Consider the following 21561-nt stretch of genomic DNA (forward strand, 5'->3'; position numbering starts at 1 on the left):
GAGAGAGAGAGAGATAAGACTAGACTAGAAGGTGAACTAAGTAGAACTTTTCAAAATAAAATAATTGTTAGATTAAAATTAAATTGATAAATTAAATAGCAAATTAGAGAATTAATAAACTGAAATTACCCAAAATAGAGCAGAATGTGGCACAGGGACAAAATATGATCATGTGGCTAAGAGGGATAGACAATAGCTTGAGTAGGCCCTAATATATATCAGTCATATTTGAAAGTTATTGGGTGAGAATTTTCTAGAACTGATGAAATATATAAATTCATAGATATAAGAAGCTCTAATTATACCAAGGAGAGTAAGGAAAGAGACATCCATATCGAGTCATACATTCTTTTATTATTTTCTAAAATATATTTTTATTTATTTTTAGAGAGAGAGGAAGGGAGAGGGATAGAGAGATAGAAGGATTGATGAGAAAGGAACATAGTCAATTGGCTGCCTCCTGCACCCCCTACTGGGAATCAAGCTCACAACCTGGCCATTTGCCCTGACCAGGAATCAAACCAGTGACCTCTTGGTTCCTGGACTGACACTCAAGCTTTGCACCACACCAACCGGGCTGGGCCATACATTCTTTTATTTGTTCATTCAACAAATGTCAATTGAGCAGCTACAGTGCACTGGCACTATTCTAAGCTTTGGCGATAAACAGACAAAGTAAAAAGACAAAGTAAACAGACAAGGGTTCTTGCTAGCCTGAGGCTTACAGCTTAAGTGATTATCTATTAGAAAGTGATATTTGCTATGGGAAAAGAAAAAGTAGAACAGGTACAGGGGGGATTGAGAGTATCCTGATAGGACAGGAGTACAAATTGGAATATTAGTAGGGTAGACTTCTTGAAAAGAGATCTGAGAAAACATTTGAAGGAGGCAATGGAATTAGCCATTGGAGATAAGGGACAAGTTCCAAATAGTGAGTATAGCTAGAGCAAAGGCCCAAAGGTAGGAGTGTGTTAAAGAAATGGCTAGAAGGCTGGTGCAGATGGGTGTTCTGAGTAAAAGGGAGAATAGCAGGAGATGAAGTCATAGAATTTTTGGACGGCCAGAGACTTACAGATTTTATTTTCCTTAGGGGATTTCCTTTATTTACTGTAAGCTCATCAAAACAATACACTATATAAAATAATCTATACTAACTAGAGGCCCAGTGCATGAAACTCATGCACTCAAGGGGTAAGGGGGTCCCTCAGCCCGGTCTGCACCCTCTTGCAGTTCGGGAGACCTCAGGGGATGTCCGACTGCTGGCTTAGGCCCACTCCCATAAGCCAGCAGTTGGACATCCTTAGCTGTGCTTGCCAGCTGTAAACCTGGCTTCTGGTGCACTGACCACCAGGGGCCAGCTCCTGCATTGAGCGTTTGCCCTCTGGTGGTCAGTGCGCATCATAGCGACCGGTCCTTCCACCATTTGGTCGATTTGCATATTAGCCTTTTATTATATAGGACTAGAGGCCTGGTGCACAAAAATTTGTGCACTCAGGGGAAAGGGGAGTCCCTCAGACTGGCCTGAGCCCATTTGCAGTCCAGGACCCCTTGGGGGATGTCCACCTGTTGACTTAGGCCCACTCCCCGGGGGATCAGGCCTAAGCTTGCAGTCAGACATCCTTTTGGCAGCTAGGGAGCCCTCGGGGGATGTCTGATTAAAGGCTTAGGCCCCCAAGGGATCGGGCCTAAACTGTTAGTTGGACATTCTTAGTGCTGCCACGGAGGTGGGAGAGTCTCCTGCCACCACCTCTGCGCTGGCCAGCCATGAGCCAGCTTCTGGCTGAGTGGCACTCCACATATGGAAGTGCACTGACCACCAGGGGGCAGCTCCTGCATTGAGCGTTTGCCCCCTGGTGGCCAGTGCACATCATAGCAACCGGCCATTCTGCCATTCAGTCAATTTGCATATTAGCCTTTTGTTATTATTATATAGGATGTCCCTATTTCCCCCCTTTTGCTGCCTCTACCCAGCTCTTGCCCCCCACTTCTCTCTGGCCATCACCATACTGTTGTTTGTGTCCATGGGATGTGCATATATTTTATTTGGCTTATCCCTTCTTTAAATTCACTTCCTTAAATTTTTATTTTCAGATAAGTGATTATAACTGCACTATTATATATTTTCTATTATATCATTTAGAATTAAGATATTTTTTAATTGATCCCTTGTAAATTTTAGCACAATTTAATAAATTATGCTAGAAGCAATTAGGAGATTTTTCATGTAATGCAGATACAGTTCAATTAATATTTTATTATTTTTAATTTTTTAATATTTTAATTTGAAATAATCAGATACATGTAAAAAAAACTATAAAATACTACAGCATATTATATGTACCCTTCACCCAATTTCTTAGGTGTTAATAATTTAAACATAACCATTATACAACTAACAAAATTTGGAATATTTTTTCTTATAATCTCTTTAATGTTACTTAATCCATTTACTTTGTTTTTGTTAATCTTCACACAAGGATATTTTTCCATTGAATTTTGGAGAGAGTGAAGGGAAAGGGAGAGACACCTTGATTGGTTGCCTCCTGCACATGCTCTGATAGGGACTGGGGATCAAGCCAGCAACGGAGCTACATGCCCTTGACTGGAATCTAACCTGGGACCCTTCAGTCCAAGGGCTAATGCTCTATCCACTGGGCAAAACAGGCTGCAGCTTAATTCATTTACTTTTAATCTATATGTGTCTTTATATTTAAAGTGCATTTTGTTTTTGATTCACCCTCATAATCTGTCTTTTAATTGGTGCATTTATGCCACTGACTTTCAGAGTGCTTACTGATAGAGTTATTGCCATATCTGGTGGCTTCTGGGGCTTCCGGGGCCCACCAGCGGCCTGGGACCAGATCGGGTCCCGGGCGGCAGGCAGGCAGCTCCTGGGGCTTGCAGGGCAGGCGTGCCTGCGGCTGGGGACTGGATCGAGTCCCGAGCGGCAGGCAGGCGGCTCCTGGCGCTTGCGGGGTGGGCCTCCCTGCAGCCTGGGACGGATCCGGTCCCGGGCAGCAGGCAAGCGGTTTATGGGGTTGCCCACGGGGGCCTGGATTGAAGCTCGGGCTGGCAGCTGGTGCTGTCCTGCCCTGCCTACAGTATGCAAATTAGCTGCCATCTTTGTTGACGGTTAATTTGCATAATTCACTGATTAGCCCATGGGAGGCGTAGCGAAGGTATGGTCAATAACCATGTTTGGCTATTATTAGATAGGATAATAGAGGAATATGCAAATTGTCCAGGACACCATCACAGTAACAATAATGACTTAACAGCAGGCTGTGTAGGGCGACAAGGCCGGCAGGGGGGTTAGTGAGGGATGACCAAACAACTGAACAGCAGGCTGCGTGGGGCATCCAGGCCAGCGGGGGGGGTGGGGGGGAGGAGTTGGGGGTGACCAGGCTGGCAGGGGGGCAGTTGGGGCAACCAGGCTGGCAGGGGGAGGGCAATTAGGGGTGACCAGGTCAGCAGAGGGGGGCAGTTTGGGGAGACCAGACCAGCAGGGGGGGCAGTAAGGGGCAACCAGGCAGGCAAGAGGGGCAGTTAGGGGTGACCAGGCTGGCAGGGGGGGCAGTAAGGGGTGACCAGACTGGTGATGGGGGCAGTTGGGGGTGATCAGGCCAGCGGGGGGGGGGGGGGGAGTTGGGGGTGACCAGGCCAGCAGGAGGGGCAGTTACGGGAGATCAGACCAGCAGGCAGAGGCGGTTAGGGGTGGTCAGGCTGGCGGCGGGGAGGGGGGTGCAGTTAGTGGTGATCTGGCAGGCAGGCAGGTGAGCAGTAGGAGTCAGCAGTCCTGGATTATGAGAGGGAAGTCTGACTGCTGGTTTAGGCCCTATACCGGGGATCAAGCCTACACCGGCAGTCAGACATCCCCCAAGGGGTCCCAGATTGGAGAGGGTGCAGGCTGGGCTGAGGGTACCCCTCCCCCCATGCATAAATTTTGTGCACTGGGCCTCTAGTATAATATGATTTTTTATGCCATTATTTCATAGCAAGAGAGACCTTTAAACTATTTAGTTCCTTCATAATGGTGGATGTGAGTCTCGGCAGTGTTTTCCTATTTCTTTTTCTATAGCTTTATTGCTTTACTTTCTCTCTCTCTCTCTCTCTCAAGGTATGACCCCCTGGGCTTTAATCCTCCTTCCTCAATAATATTCATGCACAGTAACAACAACCAATATTATTTATTGAATAATTGCTATGTGCTAGGCAGTTTTCTAAGTACTTTATGTACACTATTTTATTTAATAGAGATTCCTATTATATAGATGCAAAAACTAAAAATTAGAGAGACTATGTACTTGCAGAGGTCACATAGTTAACACGTAATGAATCTGAATTGTGCCTTTTTCAATCTCCAAATCAGTGCTTATAATAATGTTGTTATATGGCCTCTCCTGTGTAATTCTTAATTTGTTCTGGCCAATGAGAATTGTTCCTCTGCTATTCATGGGCACTTGCCCAGAAATAGCCTGGCTTTTTCTCTGGTCAGTGTGACACATCCACATTGTTCTCCATCCCAGCAAAATAGGCTGCTGTCAGTAGGAAATGGTTGGTTTCCCATGATATATTGACAGTTGACTTACCGAGATAGTAACAGATGTCAGTTACATACTGTCTTACTTACACTTCCCAATTTAGTTGGACATTTCTCCACCCAATGAATAGCTTCAAGCTTACTTGCAACACCATTAATTGCTGGGTTAGCACTACCTAGGGAGTCAATAGAGAGCTAAAATTGGTTGTTTTACCTGCACTTTTCATATATTGACCATCTTTCTCCCTTTTGTCATTGCCAAACTTGGACTCTAGCCAATTTCAGATTTTTCTTGCTTGTTAAGACAAGTCAGTGAAATCAATAGCAAACTTTACTGGCCTTCACTTCCTGTTGATAATAAAACGGTGATTGAATCACATGCTCAGACTCTATGTTGGCAAAGAGCAGAGGTTACTTTGAGCTCCAAGCAGAAACACAAAAAAGGGCTTTTAAACAAAAGGCTTTCTGGGGAGTTTCTGATGAAGGGACAGCAGGTCTTCCATCAAACTGACCCACCTGTTCATGGGCATCTGCACAGCAGGAGCAGATAGGGAACACCCAAAGAGACTCAAATGATTAGAACCTCACTGAGGATAAAGAGGAGGATAGTAGCAGTAGAGTGCTTACTGTGTGCCAGGCACTGTTCTGAGAGCTTTATACTCATTGTCTCATTTAGTCCTCACAATCTTGTGAAATGAAGATATCATTGCAACGATGGTATAGATAAGGAAACTGGGTCTTATAATCATTAAGAAACTTTTCCAGAGTTCCCCAGTTATACATATGGATCTGGGATTAGAACTCAGGCTACCTACTGGACCTGGGGATTCTACAGCATTCTTCTTTTTCAATTACAGTTAACATTCAATATTATTTTATACTAGAGGCCCGGTGCACAAAATTCATGCACTTGTGGGAGGGGTCCTTCAGCCTGGCCTGCGCCCTCTTGCAGTCCAGGAGCCCCATGATTGATTGCCTCACAGAGGGAGGCCCCACCCACCACCGCCAGCAGGGCAGCCTGGGCCTCCCTCTACAGGGCGATCGTGAGGTGATGGTGGGGGCCCCCCAACCAATCACATCGCACTCGCCTTGGCAATGGCAGTCAGTGCTGGGTCACCGTAGCACCCACAACCCAGGAGGGACCAAGAGGTCAGCAGTTCAGCCCAGCCTGCTTGCCAGTCCCCGCCCACCTGAGCCTGCTGCGTGTGCAGCCTGGCGTTCGGTTGTCTGTTAGGTCATTTTGAACGTTACAGACCCTGGCTCTTTATATATTAGGATTAGTTTCCAGTCTACAGCATAGTGGTTAAGATATTTATAAAATTTACAAAGTGATCCCCCTGATAAGTATAGTACCCACTTGGTACCATACATAGTTATTATAATATTATTTACTATATTCCCTGTGTTGTACACTATATCCCCATGACTGTTCTGTAACTACCAATTTGTATATCTTAACTCTTCACCTTCTTCACAAAGCTCCCCAACCTCCCACCTCAACCATTGGTTTTCCATAACTATGAGTCTGTTTCTGTTTTATTTGTTTGCTTATTTTGTTCTTTAGATTCCACATATAAGTGAAATTATATGGCATTTGTCTTTCTCTGTCTGATTTATTTCACCTAGTATAATACTTTCTATGTCCATCCATGTTGTCACAAATAGTAAAATTTAATTCTTTTTTATGGTCAAGTAATATCCCATTGTATACATGTATCACATCTTATTTATCCAATCATTTATTAATAGCCATTTAGGTTGCTTCCATATCACTGTAAATAATGCTTTAATGAACATAGGGATGCATATATCTTTTCAAATTAGTGTTTTGGATTTCTTCAGATAAATATCCAGAAGTGGAATTGCTGGGTCCTAAGGTTCAACTGCTTCCTTATACTGATATGTGTAAAACTCTTCTTCTTTGAGTGACAGAAACAGGAAATTGTTATTTTGGTGTCTGCTACCATAAACTGCTTTTCAATCCAAATGGTGTTGTAGGGGAAATTTTTCTTTTGACTAGAAACCTCCCAAGCATTCATATATTGGCCCACGCTTTATTAGAGGACTGAAAGGAAGCTGTTATGAGTGTCATACTATTCCTTGGGAGAGACTTTGACACTTATTTTTTAATGTCACATTTTACTGCTTTTAGAGGGATTGAGCCAGTGGTTAGATTTCAACCTTGAAATAAAGTTAACTCTCTATCTAATAAGTGTAATTCAGAATATCTGCCTCTAGAGCAGTGGTTCTCAAGCTGTGGGTCGCGACCCCTTTGGTGGTCGAACGACCCTTTCACAGGGGTCGCCTAAGACCATCCTGCATATCAGATATTTACATTACGATTCATAATAGTAGCAACATCACAGTTATGAAGTAGCAACAAAAATAATTTTATGGTTGGGTCACAACATGAGGAACTGTATTTAAAAGGCCAGAAGGTTGAGAACCACTGCTCTAGAGAGTGATGCCTCATGATGGTGCGCTTGCCAAATATTAAAATGTGTGACAGTGCCTGGATTGAAGGTACTAAATTGAAAGGGAAAACTAGATCACACTTCTATAACTATGAGGATGTGGCCTTTGATCAAATAGAAAAATTAAAGGAATAAAATAAGTTGTCTGAAATGTTTTTCATTAACCTAAGAGGGATCTTTTTATTTCCTTCTTAATACCCATGAAACATGACACCAAAGGCTGCTAGTGATAAAGAGTAGAACATGTTAAAAACACTTTTTTTTCAAGGTAAAGAAGAATGCTGGCGAAGATGTGAAGAAAAAGGAATCCTCGTGCACTGCTGGTGGGAATGCAGACTGGTGCAGCCACTATGGAAAACAGTATAGAGCTTCCTCAAAAAATTATAAATGGAACTCCTGTTTGACCCAGTAATCCCACTATATCCCAAGAAATCAGAAAGAACATATGCACCCCTATGTTCATAGCAGCACAATTTACCATAGCTAAGATTTGGAAACAGCCTAAGTTCCCATCAGCAGATGAGTGGATTAGAAAACTGTGGTACATCTACACAATGGAATACTATGCTGCGGTAAAAAAGAAGGAACTCTTACCATTCACAACATAATGGATGGACATGGAAAGCATTTTGCTAAGTGAAATAAGGCAGTTGGAGAAAAAAAATATCACATGATCTCACTCACATTTGTGGAATATAATGAACAACATAAACTGATTAACAAAATAGATCCAGAGACAGAGAAGCATTAAACAGACCATTAAACTTCAGAGGGAAGACGGGGGTGGAGGGGTTGGAACGTAAGAAGATCAACCAAAGGACTTGTATGCATGCATATAAGCATAACCAATGGACACAGACACTAGGGGGGTGAGGGCATGTGCTGGGGGGTGTGGGTGGCCGAGGAGAGGTCAATGGGGGAAAAAGGAGACATGTGTAATACTATATGTAATACTTTAAACAATAAAGAATTTTAAAAAAAAAAGAAGAAAAAAGTTATAAAGAAAATATATGCAAACTTAAGTAATATTTCTCAATTGAACACTTTTGAGGGAAGCAAAGGATAAAAATATTCACTGCAAGAAAATACTTTTTGGCAATTGATAATGGCAACTGGAAAGAAAAAGGTAATTTTGATATTTGGTGACCTTATGAGGGGTGATACCTACCATAGCCTATAATTCCAAGCACACCCAATACGAAGATCCAGAAGAGGAATCCAGCTATGAATCTCAGGAGTAGTAGAAACAGCCAACTGAGGAGCATGGCGATTGTCAGGCCACTAGCGGAAAAAACACAACACAATCACAGGGTCAAGTGTGCTAACCATGACATAATGAAAATAGCAAGAAAACACTTTTATTCTATTCAAAATAATTCTCAGATCATTTTATTTTACCTAGCTATAGAAACATTTGTAACGTTTAAAAGCACAAACAATGGTTTCTGATAAGACTTTGTATGAAAGAGTGGGACCATCAGGAATTTATACATGACTCATCTTCCTGTGTCTAGGTAAACTCAAGCTTGGTATCAATCATTGTTGATGGAAAAACACAATTCCTCCAACCTACAATTTGGCCTATCTGCCACAGTTGCCATGTTCTATTTTTTTTTTCTTCACACCTACCCACTGTGCTGTTCTATCTACCTGGATACCTTATAGAAACCTTATGCAATATAACTGTCTAGTAGTCAGGAAAGAGTCTTAGGGCAGAAAGACAGTAAAACTAACTTCCCTGCACAGATCCTGAACTCATAATTTTGTAGTCATTTTCACTATGGTCTATTATGTCTAAGAGTATGTAATATCTGACATCACAGACATCTAGTTCAGGCCACTAGTGGGAGCCATCTAAAGGCTTGTAGGTCACCTAGGCCATGTGATGGTATCAAGCAACCAGTGGCATGACTAGTTTTCTTCTGTTTTAATTTCTCCCTGGAGTTTGAGTGAGCTAGTAGAGATACTTCTTGGCCCTCAATATACCCAGGTTAATTTCATAAAAGGTAACTCATTAAGATTAGAAATTTGGCTGATGCTTCTATTAAGAACTGATATTTCTGGTGCTATCAGCAAGTTTCCAAACATAGCAACAGGCAGAGCCTGGTGCATTGATTGACTTTATTACCTACAAGTGTTATCTTCACAAACAAAATCTTAATAATAATTACGTTACTGCACAGACAACAGCATGGTCTCAGAGTAGCTTCCCAGGTCCTAGACTTGCAGAACGTTCCCTATGCTTTTAACTTCTGAAGCCATTTCCTTTAAAAAATTATAGATACTTTAATGCTTCTATTCAATTGAAAAATTATTCTGTGGCATAGTCCAAGAGGAATATTCAAAAAGGATGGGAGGAGAGGGGAAAGAAACAAAGATGTTTATTCTGTGTATTTTAAATTCCTGTATAAAAATTCTAAGTGAATAAATTAAGTCACAGCGTATCACTCTTTGGCTTGATAGTCATTAAACAGATGAGAGCAGAAGAGCTGAAACTAAAGGGAAGTGTTTACGCTCTACTGGTATGAGTGGGGCCAGGGTAGTGAAGAGGGTTCCAGTGTGTGTGCCGGGAGTGAGGTGGGCAAGAGAGTCTATCGGAATGTGTACCTTCCAGACAAGAGTGAAAAAAGAAACATGGACATCATCTAGTGATATTTGGGCCTGATGACAGGTGAAGCAGTTTAACTACTATCAAGTATAGACTATAATCTCTGCTATGGAGATATATCCTGAAGTCATAATACGCTCTGACAATAATTACTGCAATTGTTTAACGCAAAGCATTGAAATGAGTAAAATCTCAGAAAATTAGTTTTACAGATCTAAAATTACTAGTATTTTATACACAATACAATTTGACTTTAGTAAGCACAGTATAGTTAAATATATCTATGTTGTTTCCTTAGCATTTTTATAAATGTTGCTTGAACTGACATTTTCAATGCACCTTCTATGTTCCAAGAACCATAATAGGAGTTAGGAAAACAAAGATGAGTTAGACATAATTACCATGGTAAACAGTTCACAGTTTATCAGAGGGAAAGAGCCAAGTAAATAAAACACAAAATGGTAGGTACTATATATAAGATAGGTATGCATGTGTATGTGTATTTAGGTATGTAGACACACACACACACAATGGTTATAAAGAACACAGAAAGTGAAGTAAATATATCGGCAGAAGTCAAGTAAGACTTCGTGACATAAAAGCTGATTTAAAATAATGAGATAAAGTTGCCTAGGCAGTGGTCGGCAAACTCATTAGTCAACAGAGCCAAAAATCAACAGTACTTCTTCAAAATAGACTTGCCCAGACCAAAAACCAACTTCTGCGCATGGGCCACGAAGTTTCAATCGCACTGTGCTAGCGCCCGCACGTGGTATTTTGTGGAAGAGCCACACTCAAGGGGCCAAAGAGCCGCATGTGGCTTGAGAGTTGCAGTTTGCTGACCATGGGCTAGGGCATCAGGAAAGATAATGCTGGGAAAGAGAACAGAATGTGCAAAAACATGGGAGTTTGGCAGTCTAGGAACGCTATTTAATGTGTTTAGACTATAGGGTTAATCGAAAAACCTGGGTGGAGATGAACCTGGGAAATTAAGTTGGACTAGGTTGCAAATGGCCTTGTAAGTATCTAAAGAATTTTCCACTTTATTCTTTGATCAGTAGGCAACCATAGATGCTTTTAAGACACGAGAAGGTGACAAAACAGCTAGAAGGTGACACGATGTCCTTAGCTATATCAAACACATGTACCACTCCAATACTGGGACTGCATTTTCAGGACTGCAAATCTTATGTCTGAAAATTTTGAAGTTCTTCATCTCTTCATATTTTTTTCAGCTCCTCATAAGTACAGTGACCTTTGTGGATGATGATAACAAACATTACGTGGAAGGGATGTGTTAAGAAATAAGAATGATCCCTTGGAAGTCAAGAAAGGACAAGTGACAAAGTAGGCCAGAGAAATAACACTGCGTCCACCGTAACATGTGATGAGAAGCCAACGTATCAGATGCTGCCCCCATGTAACTAAAGTATATGTATCTTAATGAATATAATTAAACTTTATACCCTTATAATTTCCTCTTAACACTGGGCATATTTCCAAATATCTTTGTCCTAATTTTATTCTATAGGAAAAAACAAGATGGCAGGAACTGAGGTCTGAGTCAACCTTGAGTTCACGAATATACTGGGAATTTGAAAAAAGAGTTTTACCAAGATAAAATCAGAATCGGGCTGGGGAAAAAACATCTATGTTTTTACTTACATGAGAATCCAATACCAACTTGTTGCATAGTCTTCAAACACTTTCACTCCAATTGCCTTTGCATCGAGGACTTTATTGATATTTCTGAATTCAAAGAAGGGAAAAAATCAATATTCTTATTATGATAAAAGGAATTTTGCAAGCTGCTGTTCAGAGCATATTTTTAGAAACCATTTATCAGTAGTGACTCCTAGACACAACAGTTCATGAGATGTCTCTTTGGTAAACCTACAAAGGCGGCTGTATCTATACACAGAGAGTCATGGCTTTCAAATATGGTGAACAGATCCTTTTAACATATGTGACATGCCTAATATTGCAGAAGCCTCACTATGTGAAATAAATTTAAATGTAAAGATCAGCTTTTAACTTACAAGATCCATAGAGTCAAGAATAACCATCATCTTTAACTCACCTAAAACTCCAAGAGCTCTGTGACAATCGGCACATACAGAAAAGTGCACAGATCATTAGTGTAGAGGGCCCCTGGGAAGGCACATGGGCATTTTCTCTAATAATTGTCAGTTGAATTCAGGGCAACAGGCAGAGCCATGCCCTGGATACACATCTTACCAAAAAGGCAGAAGAGTTCTCAGGTTGACTTTCATCTTTGCCCAGGTGTTGGGGAGTGGGTTTTATTATGTAAATCCAGCCAAGCACCAGGAATGAGTAGGACTCACCCAGAACTGACGTTGCTTCCTGGTATTGCGGTATAAAATAAACACGCGGTTCTGGTGCTGGGTCCTTGTCCCTGTCTCTGTCTCTCCGTCAGAAGAGGACAGCGGTCCCACCCAGTCCCAGCTTTTTCTTCCATCTTTCTGTCTTGTCTCTTTCTTTTATATTTCTCAAATCCTCAGCCATCTCTACTCAAATAACCAGACCACTCTCTTTCCGCGCTGGACGTGGAAAGAGAGACCCCGCCATACATTAGTGTCCAGTTTGATGAATGATCAAAGTGAACACATGTAAGTAACTACAGTGATATCATCCCTTTCCCATTGTACCCCAATTACAATACCTTTCCCCTTTCCCTAAAGCAGGGGTGGGGAACGTCGGGCCCATGGTCCATGTAAGTCCCGCAAATCATTTGATCTGGCCCTGCCAAGGCATTAGGGGCGAGTTAATTAAATGTTTGACCAAATATAGCAGGCTAAGTTTTAAGTTGATAATTTTGTATGGCCCTCGAATGATGTTATAAAAATCCAAATGGCCCTTGGCAGAAAAAAAGGTTCCCCTCCCTGCCTAAAATAACCACAATCCTGATTTTTGTGATGATAATTTCCTAGTTTTCTTTTTAATTTTACCGCTTATATATGCATCACAGGGTAATTTAATTTACTGGTACTTGTTTTTGAATTTTCTTTTATTAATGGAATTGTACTTGTATTATTCCACAAAGCTTTCTATTTGCGAAATTTGTCCACATTGCTATTATATTCTCAACATGCAGATACTGTACTGTTCTATTAGGAATGCTAAAAGTCCTTTAAGAAATAAATTAAATTTTAGAATACCTTTATTTTTCATTCAACAACTGAGCAATGCAATGATACTCTGTGTGTGTACATTTGTGAACACGTGTGTGTGTGTGCACCCTGGGAATTATATTTTCCAATGTGGAGTACTGTGATGTGTGCAGCCAACAGTAAATTCAGTTCATTGTAGACATTTGAGACAGTACTGAAACAGCATTGTCAGGCTGTCTCACCTTTCTTAAGGCCCCATCCCTTAAAAACATTTGGTAGCTTTATTATTTCAGTCATATTTCTTTAAATGATGCTTTTAAAAGCATGGATTTTCTAAAATTATATTCACTTAAAAAGCAAGTTATATGATGATGATCTTTTGGCACATTTTCTGATGTCTCCTTTCTATACCTGTTGATAATGAAAGATTTACCCATTTTGAAAATCATGATTGTTCTTTCTAATTCTTCTGGTTTCTCCTTTAGATGCTTTTCTTAATGAACACAGACCAAGCTCTCCAATCCACAGTGACATGTATATTTCATAATACATAATTCTTCCTGTATTAGGCTGTTAACCTAATGGAAGCTTTAGTTTTGGGTACAAAAATGGGAAGCATCAAAAATGAAAATGGGAATAGAAACAAGCATACTTTGCAGCTGCCCTGAGTTCTACGGCATTTCTTATATGCCCTTTCCCATCTTCGAATGTGGTCTTATTTCCTACTGTTAACGTGCCATTTTTAGTAGAGAAGTCAGGGAAACACCTCCGGAGAACTGTAAAAATAAATGAAAATTATGGTAATCACTTTTCTACCTCCTACATGATGTCCTCCCTTTGTTAAGTTTTCTTTTATTTATAACCAAGTTCTTGCTAGACAATGTATAATTGCTACTGAGCAATTATAATTTCCCATTATTTTATGATCAGAAAATTGCCTGATTGTTATAAGACACATGGAAAGCAAATATGATGACAATCTGAAGCTACATTCTAAACTTGATTATTTTATACGTGGTACATTCATCAAGTAAGATACACAGCACAGGTTTTAAAAGGAACTCTGATACTGTAGCTCTCATGTAAACAGTTTTTAAAAGGCTATATTTACTTCTATGACTCGATGACTTTAGTTTTGTTATTTAAAAAAACAAAAATCACCAACTTAGACACTCCTTGAGTGAAACCTTGAAAATTAGAGATTAGTGAATAATTTCTTGGAAAATAAAAACCAGCTCAAACTTTCAGTATTCCTAAGACAACTATATTTTAATTTGTAAAGCTTCAATAATTTTCTACCTTTCTCATTTACATGGTTTTTCTTGAGGGGCTGGAAGTGGAAACACTGAAGCTAACAAAAATGACTCACTACAAACGTGACCTCTGGTTTGACCATTATTAGCACAGTTTCTGGGAAGAGTTATTAACTCATTGTTCAACCTCCTATATGATTATTTTGATTAAATAGAATCCTTGCCCCTTTAAAAATCTTTATTGCTAAAAATATGTTTAAATCCCAATTTTAAATGAAGTGGGAAAAGAAATTTAAAAATGGATACTTTTCATATTTTTTCTTATAAGAAGCATGTTGGCTCATAAGCGTGGCTGGGGGCTTCCCGGGTATAAATCCAAAAGGGGCCCCCAGATGAGGAGGGCAAGGAGACAATGAAGAAAAGTCAGAAGACTCCAGACTGTAGGTGGCAGGTTTAGTTGGCAAGGGGATTCACGAGGCTTGTTTTGGGCAGCTGCAAGGAGAGTAGATTTTTGTACTCACCTGCCAAATATATAAAAAATAGAACATACTAGAGGCCCAGTGCATGAAATTTGTGCATGGCAGAGGGGCGGCCCTCAGCCTGGCCTTTACCATCTTGAAATCCAGGACCCCTCAGGGGATGTCTGACTATGGGATCGGGCCTAAACCGGCAGTGGGATATCCCACTCACAATCTGGGACCACTGGCTCCTAACTGCTCACCTGCCTGCCTACCTAATTGCCTCTAACCACTCTGCCTGATGGCCTTCTTGCCCCCAACTGCCCTCCCCTGCCAGCCTCATGAACCCCAACTGCCCTCCCTGCCCTGTCTCCCAGGTCTCCTAATCTAATTAGCATATTACCCTTTTATTAGTATAGATATAAATATATAAAGATTAATATGCTAATTAAACCAGACGTCTTCTGATGTTCTTCCAGACATCCTTCCAAACAAAGCCACAGTGGCTGCAAGAGCTGAGGGCCAGCAGCCACAGTGGCTGTGAGGGCCAGTCCAGTGCCACGGTCCCTTTTGCAGAGGCCACAGGAGAAGGTGCTGCAGAAGAAGGCAGAAGGGAGAAGGCAGTGCCATGGGTAAAGGGAGAAGGGAGAAGACCAGTGCCATGTGAGAAGGGAGAAGAGAGAAGTCCGGAGCCGTGCGAGAAGGCAGACGGGAGAAGGTGGCAGTTAGGCAGTTAGTGGGATCAGGCTAGGAGGGGAGAGCAGTTAGGCAGTTAGGGGGATCAGGCTGGCAAGGGAGAGCGGTTAGGCAGTTAGGGGGTTTAGGCTGCCAGTGGAGAGCACTTAGGGGAATCAGGCTGGCAGGGGAGAGTAGTTAGGGAGATTAGGTCGGCAGGGGAGAGCAGTTAGGCAGTTAAGGAGATTGGACTGGCAGGGGAGAGCAGTTATGGGTGATCAGGCTGGCAGGGGAGCAGTTAGGGGCAGTCAGGCCGGCAGGGGAGCAGTTAGGGGCATCAGGCAGGCAGGCAGAGGCGGTTAGGAGCCAGTGGTTCCGGACTTCAAGAGGGATCCCTGACTAGATAGAGTGCAGGCCGAGCTTAGGGGCGCCCACCCCCATGCACGAATTTCGTGCACCGGGCCTCTAGTATTTTATATGTTGCATGTCCATACCTGATAAGTGTGTTAAAATACCATCTGTATTAAATCACATGAAGACACAAGTAAATGTCCTGAGTAATCTGACCCCCAGCCTTGGGGATTTAGTAAATCCATTGTTCAAATCATGATCAAGTTGGATAAAAATAAATAAATAAATAAATAAATAAATAAATAAATAAATAAATTTGTCACTGATTTTGGATATCCTTGTTTTCACCTTGCATGTGCCTATATTGTTGCTGTGGTGTCTGCCTCAAATGCAGCCAGATAGCCACCAAATGAACCACCTCCATGCTAGTGAACCCCCTGTTGACTCCTCAGGGCACACTGCAAAGGGAGAGACCATGTGACTGTAAAAGCGGTCATGGTCACGGTCACGAGGGAAGGTCATAAAAAAGATGTGATCTCCAGTTTGACCATTAGCTGGACCTGGGCAACTGGAGGCTTCCACTTCCTCCCCTGTGCTTGGGATGTGCTCTCTGTTTACCTTTTCCAAGCTAGAAGTGTCCCAAGGACACACATGTAGCATTTCATCAGAACATCTATAATAATAAAAGGGTAATATGCTAAAAAAAAAAAAAAAAGAAAGAAAGAAAGAAAAAGAAATAGAATATGGTGATAAGAGTATCTGGATTGGGTATGTGACTGACCCCCCCTTATGACCTCTATATAAACTTCTAATATTTGGCAGGTGGGTACAGAAAATTACTCGTCTGGAGGTCTCCCAAGACAAGCCTACTAAGTAAGATCCCTCATATATATATATATATTATTGTTGATAGTATTACAGATATCTCCCATTTCCCTCACTTTTACCCTCCTCTTCCCAGGCCCTACCCACACACCCCCACCCAGAACTTCACTACCCTATTGCCCATGCCCATGGGCTATGTATGTAAGTGTATAAGTTCTTTGGTTTATCTTTTCTCATCCCTTCATCCCCACAGATCCCTTGCTTATTAAACCTGACTTTTCTTCAGTCTCTCTACCATCTGTGCATGGGAGCTGGTTTCAGATTTCACCTGGGAAGCTCCTCAACAAAGCATCACAGATTTGCATGGGTTCATATAGAGTTTAGACTTGAACATATCGAAGCAGTTGATACAGAAAAGGAAGAAATATGTCCTTATAAAGCCTTTTCTGACTTTCCTGGCTGAAATAATCTCTTGTCTACCCTCCTCCACCTTCTGGAGCACTTAGAATATTATATGGTTGATTCCTTCAAGTGCCACTGAATTCTCATTAGCCTCCCTGTCTTTCCCCTTCCCACTCTCTGGCATAGCTGACATAGTAGCCTACCAGCTGCTTCTATTCCCTCTTAACCCAATCACGCTTGTGCCCACAACTCCATGGAAATTGTCTTCCCAGTGATCCCGAAGACTTCCTAATTCCCAAAACCTCCAAATATTTTTTAGTCTTCAGCCTACTTGAACCCATTACCTAGCACAGCGCTTGGTGCATGGTGTAACTCAGTAAATATTTACTGTTGAATGAGTTAGCTTTCCTGAGTCTTTGACATGGAAGCCACCCCTGCCTTTCCAAAGTCACTTCTTTGCCTTATATGTCCGGGTTCTCTCCTGCACTCTTTCTGTGCACTCTTTCCCTTTCCATTCTTTAAATATAGCTGTGTCTACCTACAGAATCCCCCAGGTTTGTTCTAAATATTATTTCTAGGCAACTACTCATTTAATCTGTTAGTTTCAATTCTAAATATGCTCAGTGCATATTTGGAAAATAGAGAAAATATGAAGGAAGATACCAAACTATACATAGTTTATTAATTCACCCACAGTGAATTATATCTTTTGGTAACTTTCCTTTCAGTCTTTCTCCTACAAGACTGTGGGCTTTTTTCTTGTTGTTATAATTATACATTACGTGTGTTTTTTGTTTTCATGTTACTCATTTCCGTTTATAAACTCTTTAATGAGTGAATTTTATTAGCTGTATACTATTCTATTAAGTAATTATACTTAATCCCATACTAGGGGGAATACACATTGATTGCAATATTTACCTTAATGTCCCCTTCACTAGACTGGCAGGGACTATGTCTTATTCATTTATGTATCACCGTTGTACATTTTATATTGTGAGATTTAACCAAATTGCACCTGTAAGGGCAGGGACTATGTCTGATACTTTTATACCTATTATATCTTCAGTGACTAATGACTCATTTTTACCTTTTTGCATAAAAAATTGTACTATTCTTTGCTACAGACACTTGCTGCCTAGGTAAAATAAAATTGTTTGGGAAAATGTGCACTTGCTTCCTGGTAAAATGCAGCTGCTTGGGAAATTTATATCTTTGCTTGAGTCATTAATGACCAAGCAAAGAGTGATGGGAGCCTATGAGACATTGTGTTTGGTGGTAGCTACTTCAATTTTTACCTGACTTTCTACTCAGCCCTGATGAATTGACTTTCATATTAAAAAAACATATACTCATTGTAAAAAAATGGAGAAAAAGAAAACAGAAAATGCCCAGTGTTTTGCCACCTCCAAAACAACCACTTAATATGTTGGCATATTCCTTTCCAATCTTTTGCTTTGAATAATTTTTTCTTTATTTTAATTTATACATGTTGTTCATTCTAATGCATATAGAATTTTGTATTTCATTTAACATTATAATTTTACATAATACTTATATTTAATAATTCTAAAATATTTCATTTAATAAACATTTCATCAATTATTTGAGCATTCTCTTACTCTTGGGCATTAGAGTATTTCCTTTTTCTTTATTTTTTTTGAGGGGGTCTTTTTGGATAACATTGTGATGAACACCTTTATGTAATGATTTTTCTCTATAATTAGAATTATATCTGTAAGAAAGGAAAGAGTGATTATTTCATCTTCTTCTAAACAGAGTTAAATAAAGTTTATAAATTTTAAAGATATGAAATGTTGATTTAATCAGGAGACATATAAATATTTCAAATTTCAAATTATAAAGAAAAGTATATGTCTGACAATCACTCCCAAAGCAATTTCTGAAAAAACATTTTGGCTGAATTCAGGGGTCAGTATTCAGTAATTGTCTGTTTCTGTATGTGCTGATGTGTGTTCATAGAGTACCAGATAATCAATATGATTGGGCTTTCAAAAATCAATTTTAATCTTTTTTATATGTGGATGTTTATGCAGCAAACCCCCCAAACTCACACAACTCCAGTGGAAATAGCCCTGGCTAGTGTCAGGAGAATGAGCATTACCTTTAGCTTTCTTCCTAATTAACTCTGGGGTCTTGAGCCAGTCTTAGTAATATTACTGACCTCATTTTCTCCCATTATAAAAGGAGGGAGTTGAATTAAGTAACTTCTTCATAGATTCTGTATTTCTATGGTAAAATAATAACCACTTACAAGGTTTGCTTGGGAAAATCGCTGCTGGACATTCATCATCCATTACTATTTCTGAGAGAGACTAAAATGGAAGGAAGAGTATGTTAACATTTCAAAGGCTATGTGATGACAACTTTTACTCTCAATATAGAACTCTTGTCCATTAAAAGTTCAGTTGCATAATAATCTCATTATTCCAAATTACTCCCCTAATAAAAGTAATAGTGAGACTATCACACTCATATACTTGGTTGAGAAATGCTCTTAAATGCTCTAACTGAAATTCAATTGAATCAACAATAATAAAACCAGACCCTCTGAAAGCAAGGCACAACTTTGAAAGTATGTAACTCTTAAAAAAAATTAAAAAGAGCCCAGCCAGTGTTGCTCAGTGGTTGAGCGTTGACCTATGAACCAGAAAGTCAAGGTGCAATTCCTGGTCAGGGCACATGCCTGGGTTGTGGGCTTGATCCTCAGTAGGGGATGTGCAGGAGGCAGGCCCTCGATCAATGATTCTCTTTCTCATTATTGATGTTTCCATATCTCTCTCCCTCTCCCTTCCTCTCTGAAATCAATAAAAATATTTTTTTTTTAAAAAAAAAAAGAAAGTATGCATGAGTCACATACTGAGCCTCTAATCCTTAAATTTTCTTCTGGAAAAACAATATCTTCTCTAATTTGGAAGCCATTAATACTAAATAAGCTTTCAAATTCCCTTATAAATCATAAACCTAGGTAGGGTTTGGGGATTTTTAAAAAATGAATAATTATGAAACGAGTTGGAAGTAAAATGCTACATGTTATTAATTAACCATGGGGCTTCATCAACGCATTGATAAAACGTTAACTGCCAATGACATCAACTTTTAGCTCTTGGGAGCTAAAACTTCCGTCCAAGAGAGAATTTACTGGTGTCAGGGAAACGTTGAAGCTAACTTTCCAGACTTATATCTTGCATAACCCCCCAAGCCTACAGAATGTGCTATAAATGATATGTGTGTGTTTCCATGTATACGTGCATGTGCACACATGTTTTAACGGAATGGTACCTTTAGTAATCATTTCCTAGGCTTGAGAGCCCGTCCAGTTACAACTGTTCATGCTACACTCGATATTGAAATAAAAGTTAAATTCTTTCCTAAATTGATAAACTTGAACATACATACCTTTGCAGAATGAAAAATAGGGGACTTGCAGAACTGGCTATAATATTCCCAAGAGTGTTTGTCTCTTTTGAATGGAAGTTGCATTTCTAAATAGGTTAAAAATTTTTCTGGGCACTTGGAGACACAGATCTATGAAGAAAAGGAACACGATGGTGGGAACTGAATTAAGCTAAACAAACCAAGGATGTATCTATAAGGTTAGACTTCTAAAGTACCCACCATGATTAAGAGCAAGCACCATTTTCCATATAAGAAACTAAATTAACTTTCTAATCCTATTGTAAAAAATGAAATTTCATATACTGATTGTTAATCTCTACTCCTTGCCCATTGATATTCTGTTAAAACAATAAGATGCTGTCAATGATGGACTTATTTTTAACTTTTGATTTTCAGATAATTGTAGATCTACATGCGGCCCTGAGAAACAACAGAGTCCACATACTTTTCACCCACTTTTGCCCAATGGTAATAATTTGCATAACTATAGTAGAATATCACCACCAGGAAATTGATTGTAACAATCCATTAAACTTATTCAGATTTTGCCAATTTTTCCTGTGTAGTGTATACATTTTCAGGTTAGAAACTTGCTACCTTTCCTATATTTGAATAAAATGATTAAAAATGCTCCAAAAATTGATAACTTATGCTACTAATAACTATCAGTGCCACTGAATTCTCAAAACATAATTGAGGTTTTGTTACTATTAGAAACTAACAAAATGAGGGCTATTCGTGGCAATCAATTGTTATTATAGTCTTTTAGCAACACTAGTCACATGTGGGCAGAGAGGTCACCGATGCAATTATTTCATGTTAATAAACTTTGGGGACCTATTAATGCCAAACCAGATCCCTGTGCTAGTCTGCAGAGCCACCGTGGAGTGACTGAAATCCAATTAGTAACTCCACAGAGAGAAACTAGAATTACAAAAGATGCACTCTATTGGTTTTGTTTTTCTTTGTAAAAAAGAACAGACGGAAGGAAGGAAGGAAGGAAGGAAGGAAGGAAGGAAGGAAGGAAGGAAGGAAGGGAGGGAGGGAGGGAGGAAGGGAGAAAGAAAGAAAGAAAGAAGAAAGAAAGAAAGAAAGAAAGAAAGAAAGAAAGAAAGAAAGAAAGAAAGAAAGAAAGAAAGAAAGAAAGAAAGAAAGAAAGGGAAAGAACGGAGGGAGGGAGGGAGGGAGGGATGGAGGGAGGGAAGGAAGAAGGGAGGGAGGGAGGAAGGGAGGGAGGGAGGGAGGGAGGGAGGGAGGGAGGAAGGAAGGAAGGAAGGAAGGAAGGAAGGAAGGAAGGAAGGAAGGAAGGAAGGAAGAAAGAAATCATATTAAGTCATGAGAGTTGAAGTCAATTCTTGCACATTCTCTCCTTCACCTTCAGTTCCTCCTTGTGACTTGCTCCATCTCCGGACTGTACACTTTGC

At 40.1% G+C, this 21561-nt stretch overlaps 1 protein-coding gene across 2 annotated transcripts in view; it reads right to left on the reverse strand.

The window, feature by feature from the left end:
* Window positions 1-21561, reverse strand: part of SLC44A5 (solute carrier family 44 member 5) — a 363213-nt gene that overhangs the window by 32998 nt on the left and 308654 nt on the right. For both annotated transcript variants that reach the window (XM_070403383.1, XM_070403382.1), the window contains exons 8-12: window positions 20138-20266; window positions 18993-19053; window positions 13406-13529; window positions 11288-11371; window positions 8183-8295 (exon numbers count right to left, since the gene is read on the reverse strand). In XM_070403383.1, coding sequence (XP_070259484.1) covers window positions 8183-8295; window positions 11288-11371; window positions 13406-13529; window positions 18993-19053; window positions 20138-20266 — 511 coding nt within the window. The remainder of the gene's footprint in view (window positions 1-8182; window positions 8296-11287; window positions 11372-13405; window positions 13530-18992; window positions 19054-20137; window positions 20267-21561) is intronic.

This window comes from Myotis yumanensis, unplaced genomic scaffold (genome assembly GCF_028538775.1).
Source record: "Myotis yumanensis isolate MYYU_CA2020_CCGP unplaced genomic scaffold, mMyoYum1.0.hap1 SCAF_2, whole genome shotgun sequence".
Classification (NCBI taxonomy): Eukaryota; Metazoa; Chordata; class Mammalia; order Chiroptera; family Vespertilionidae; genus Myotis; species Myotis yumanensis.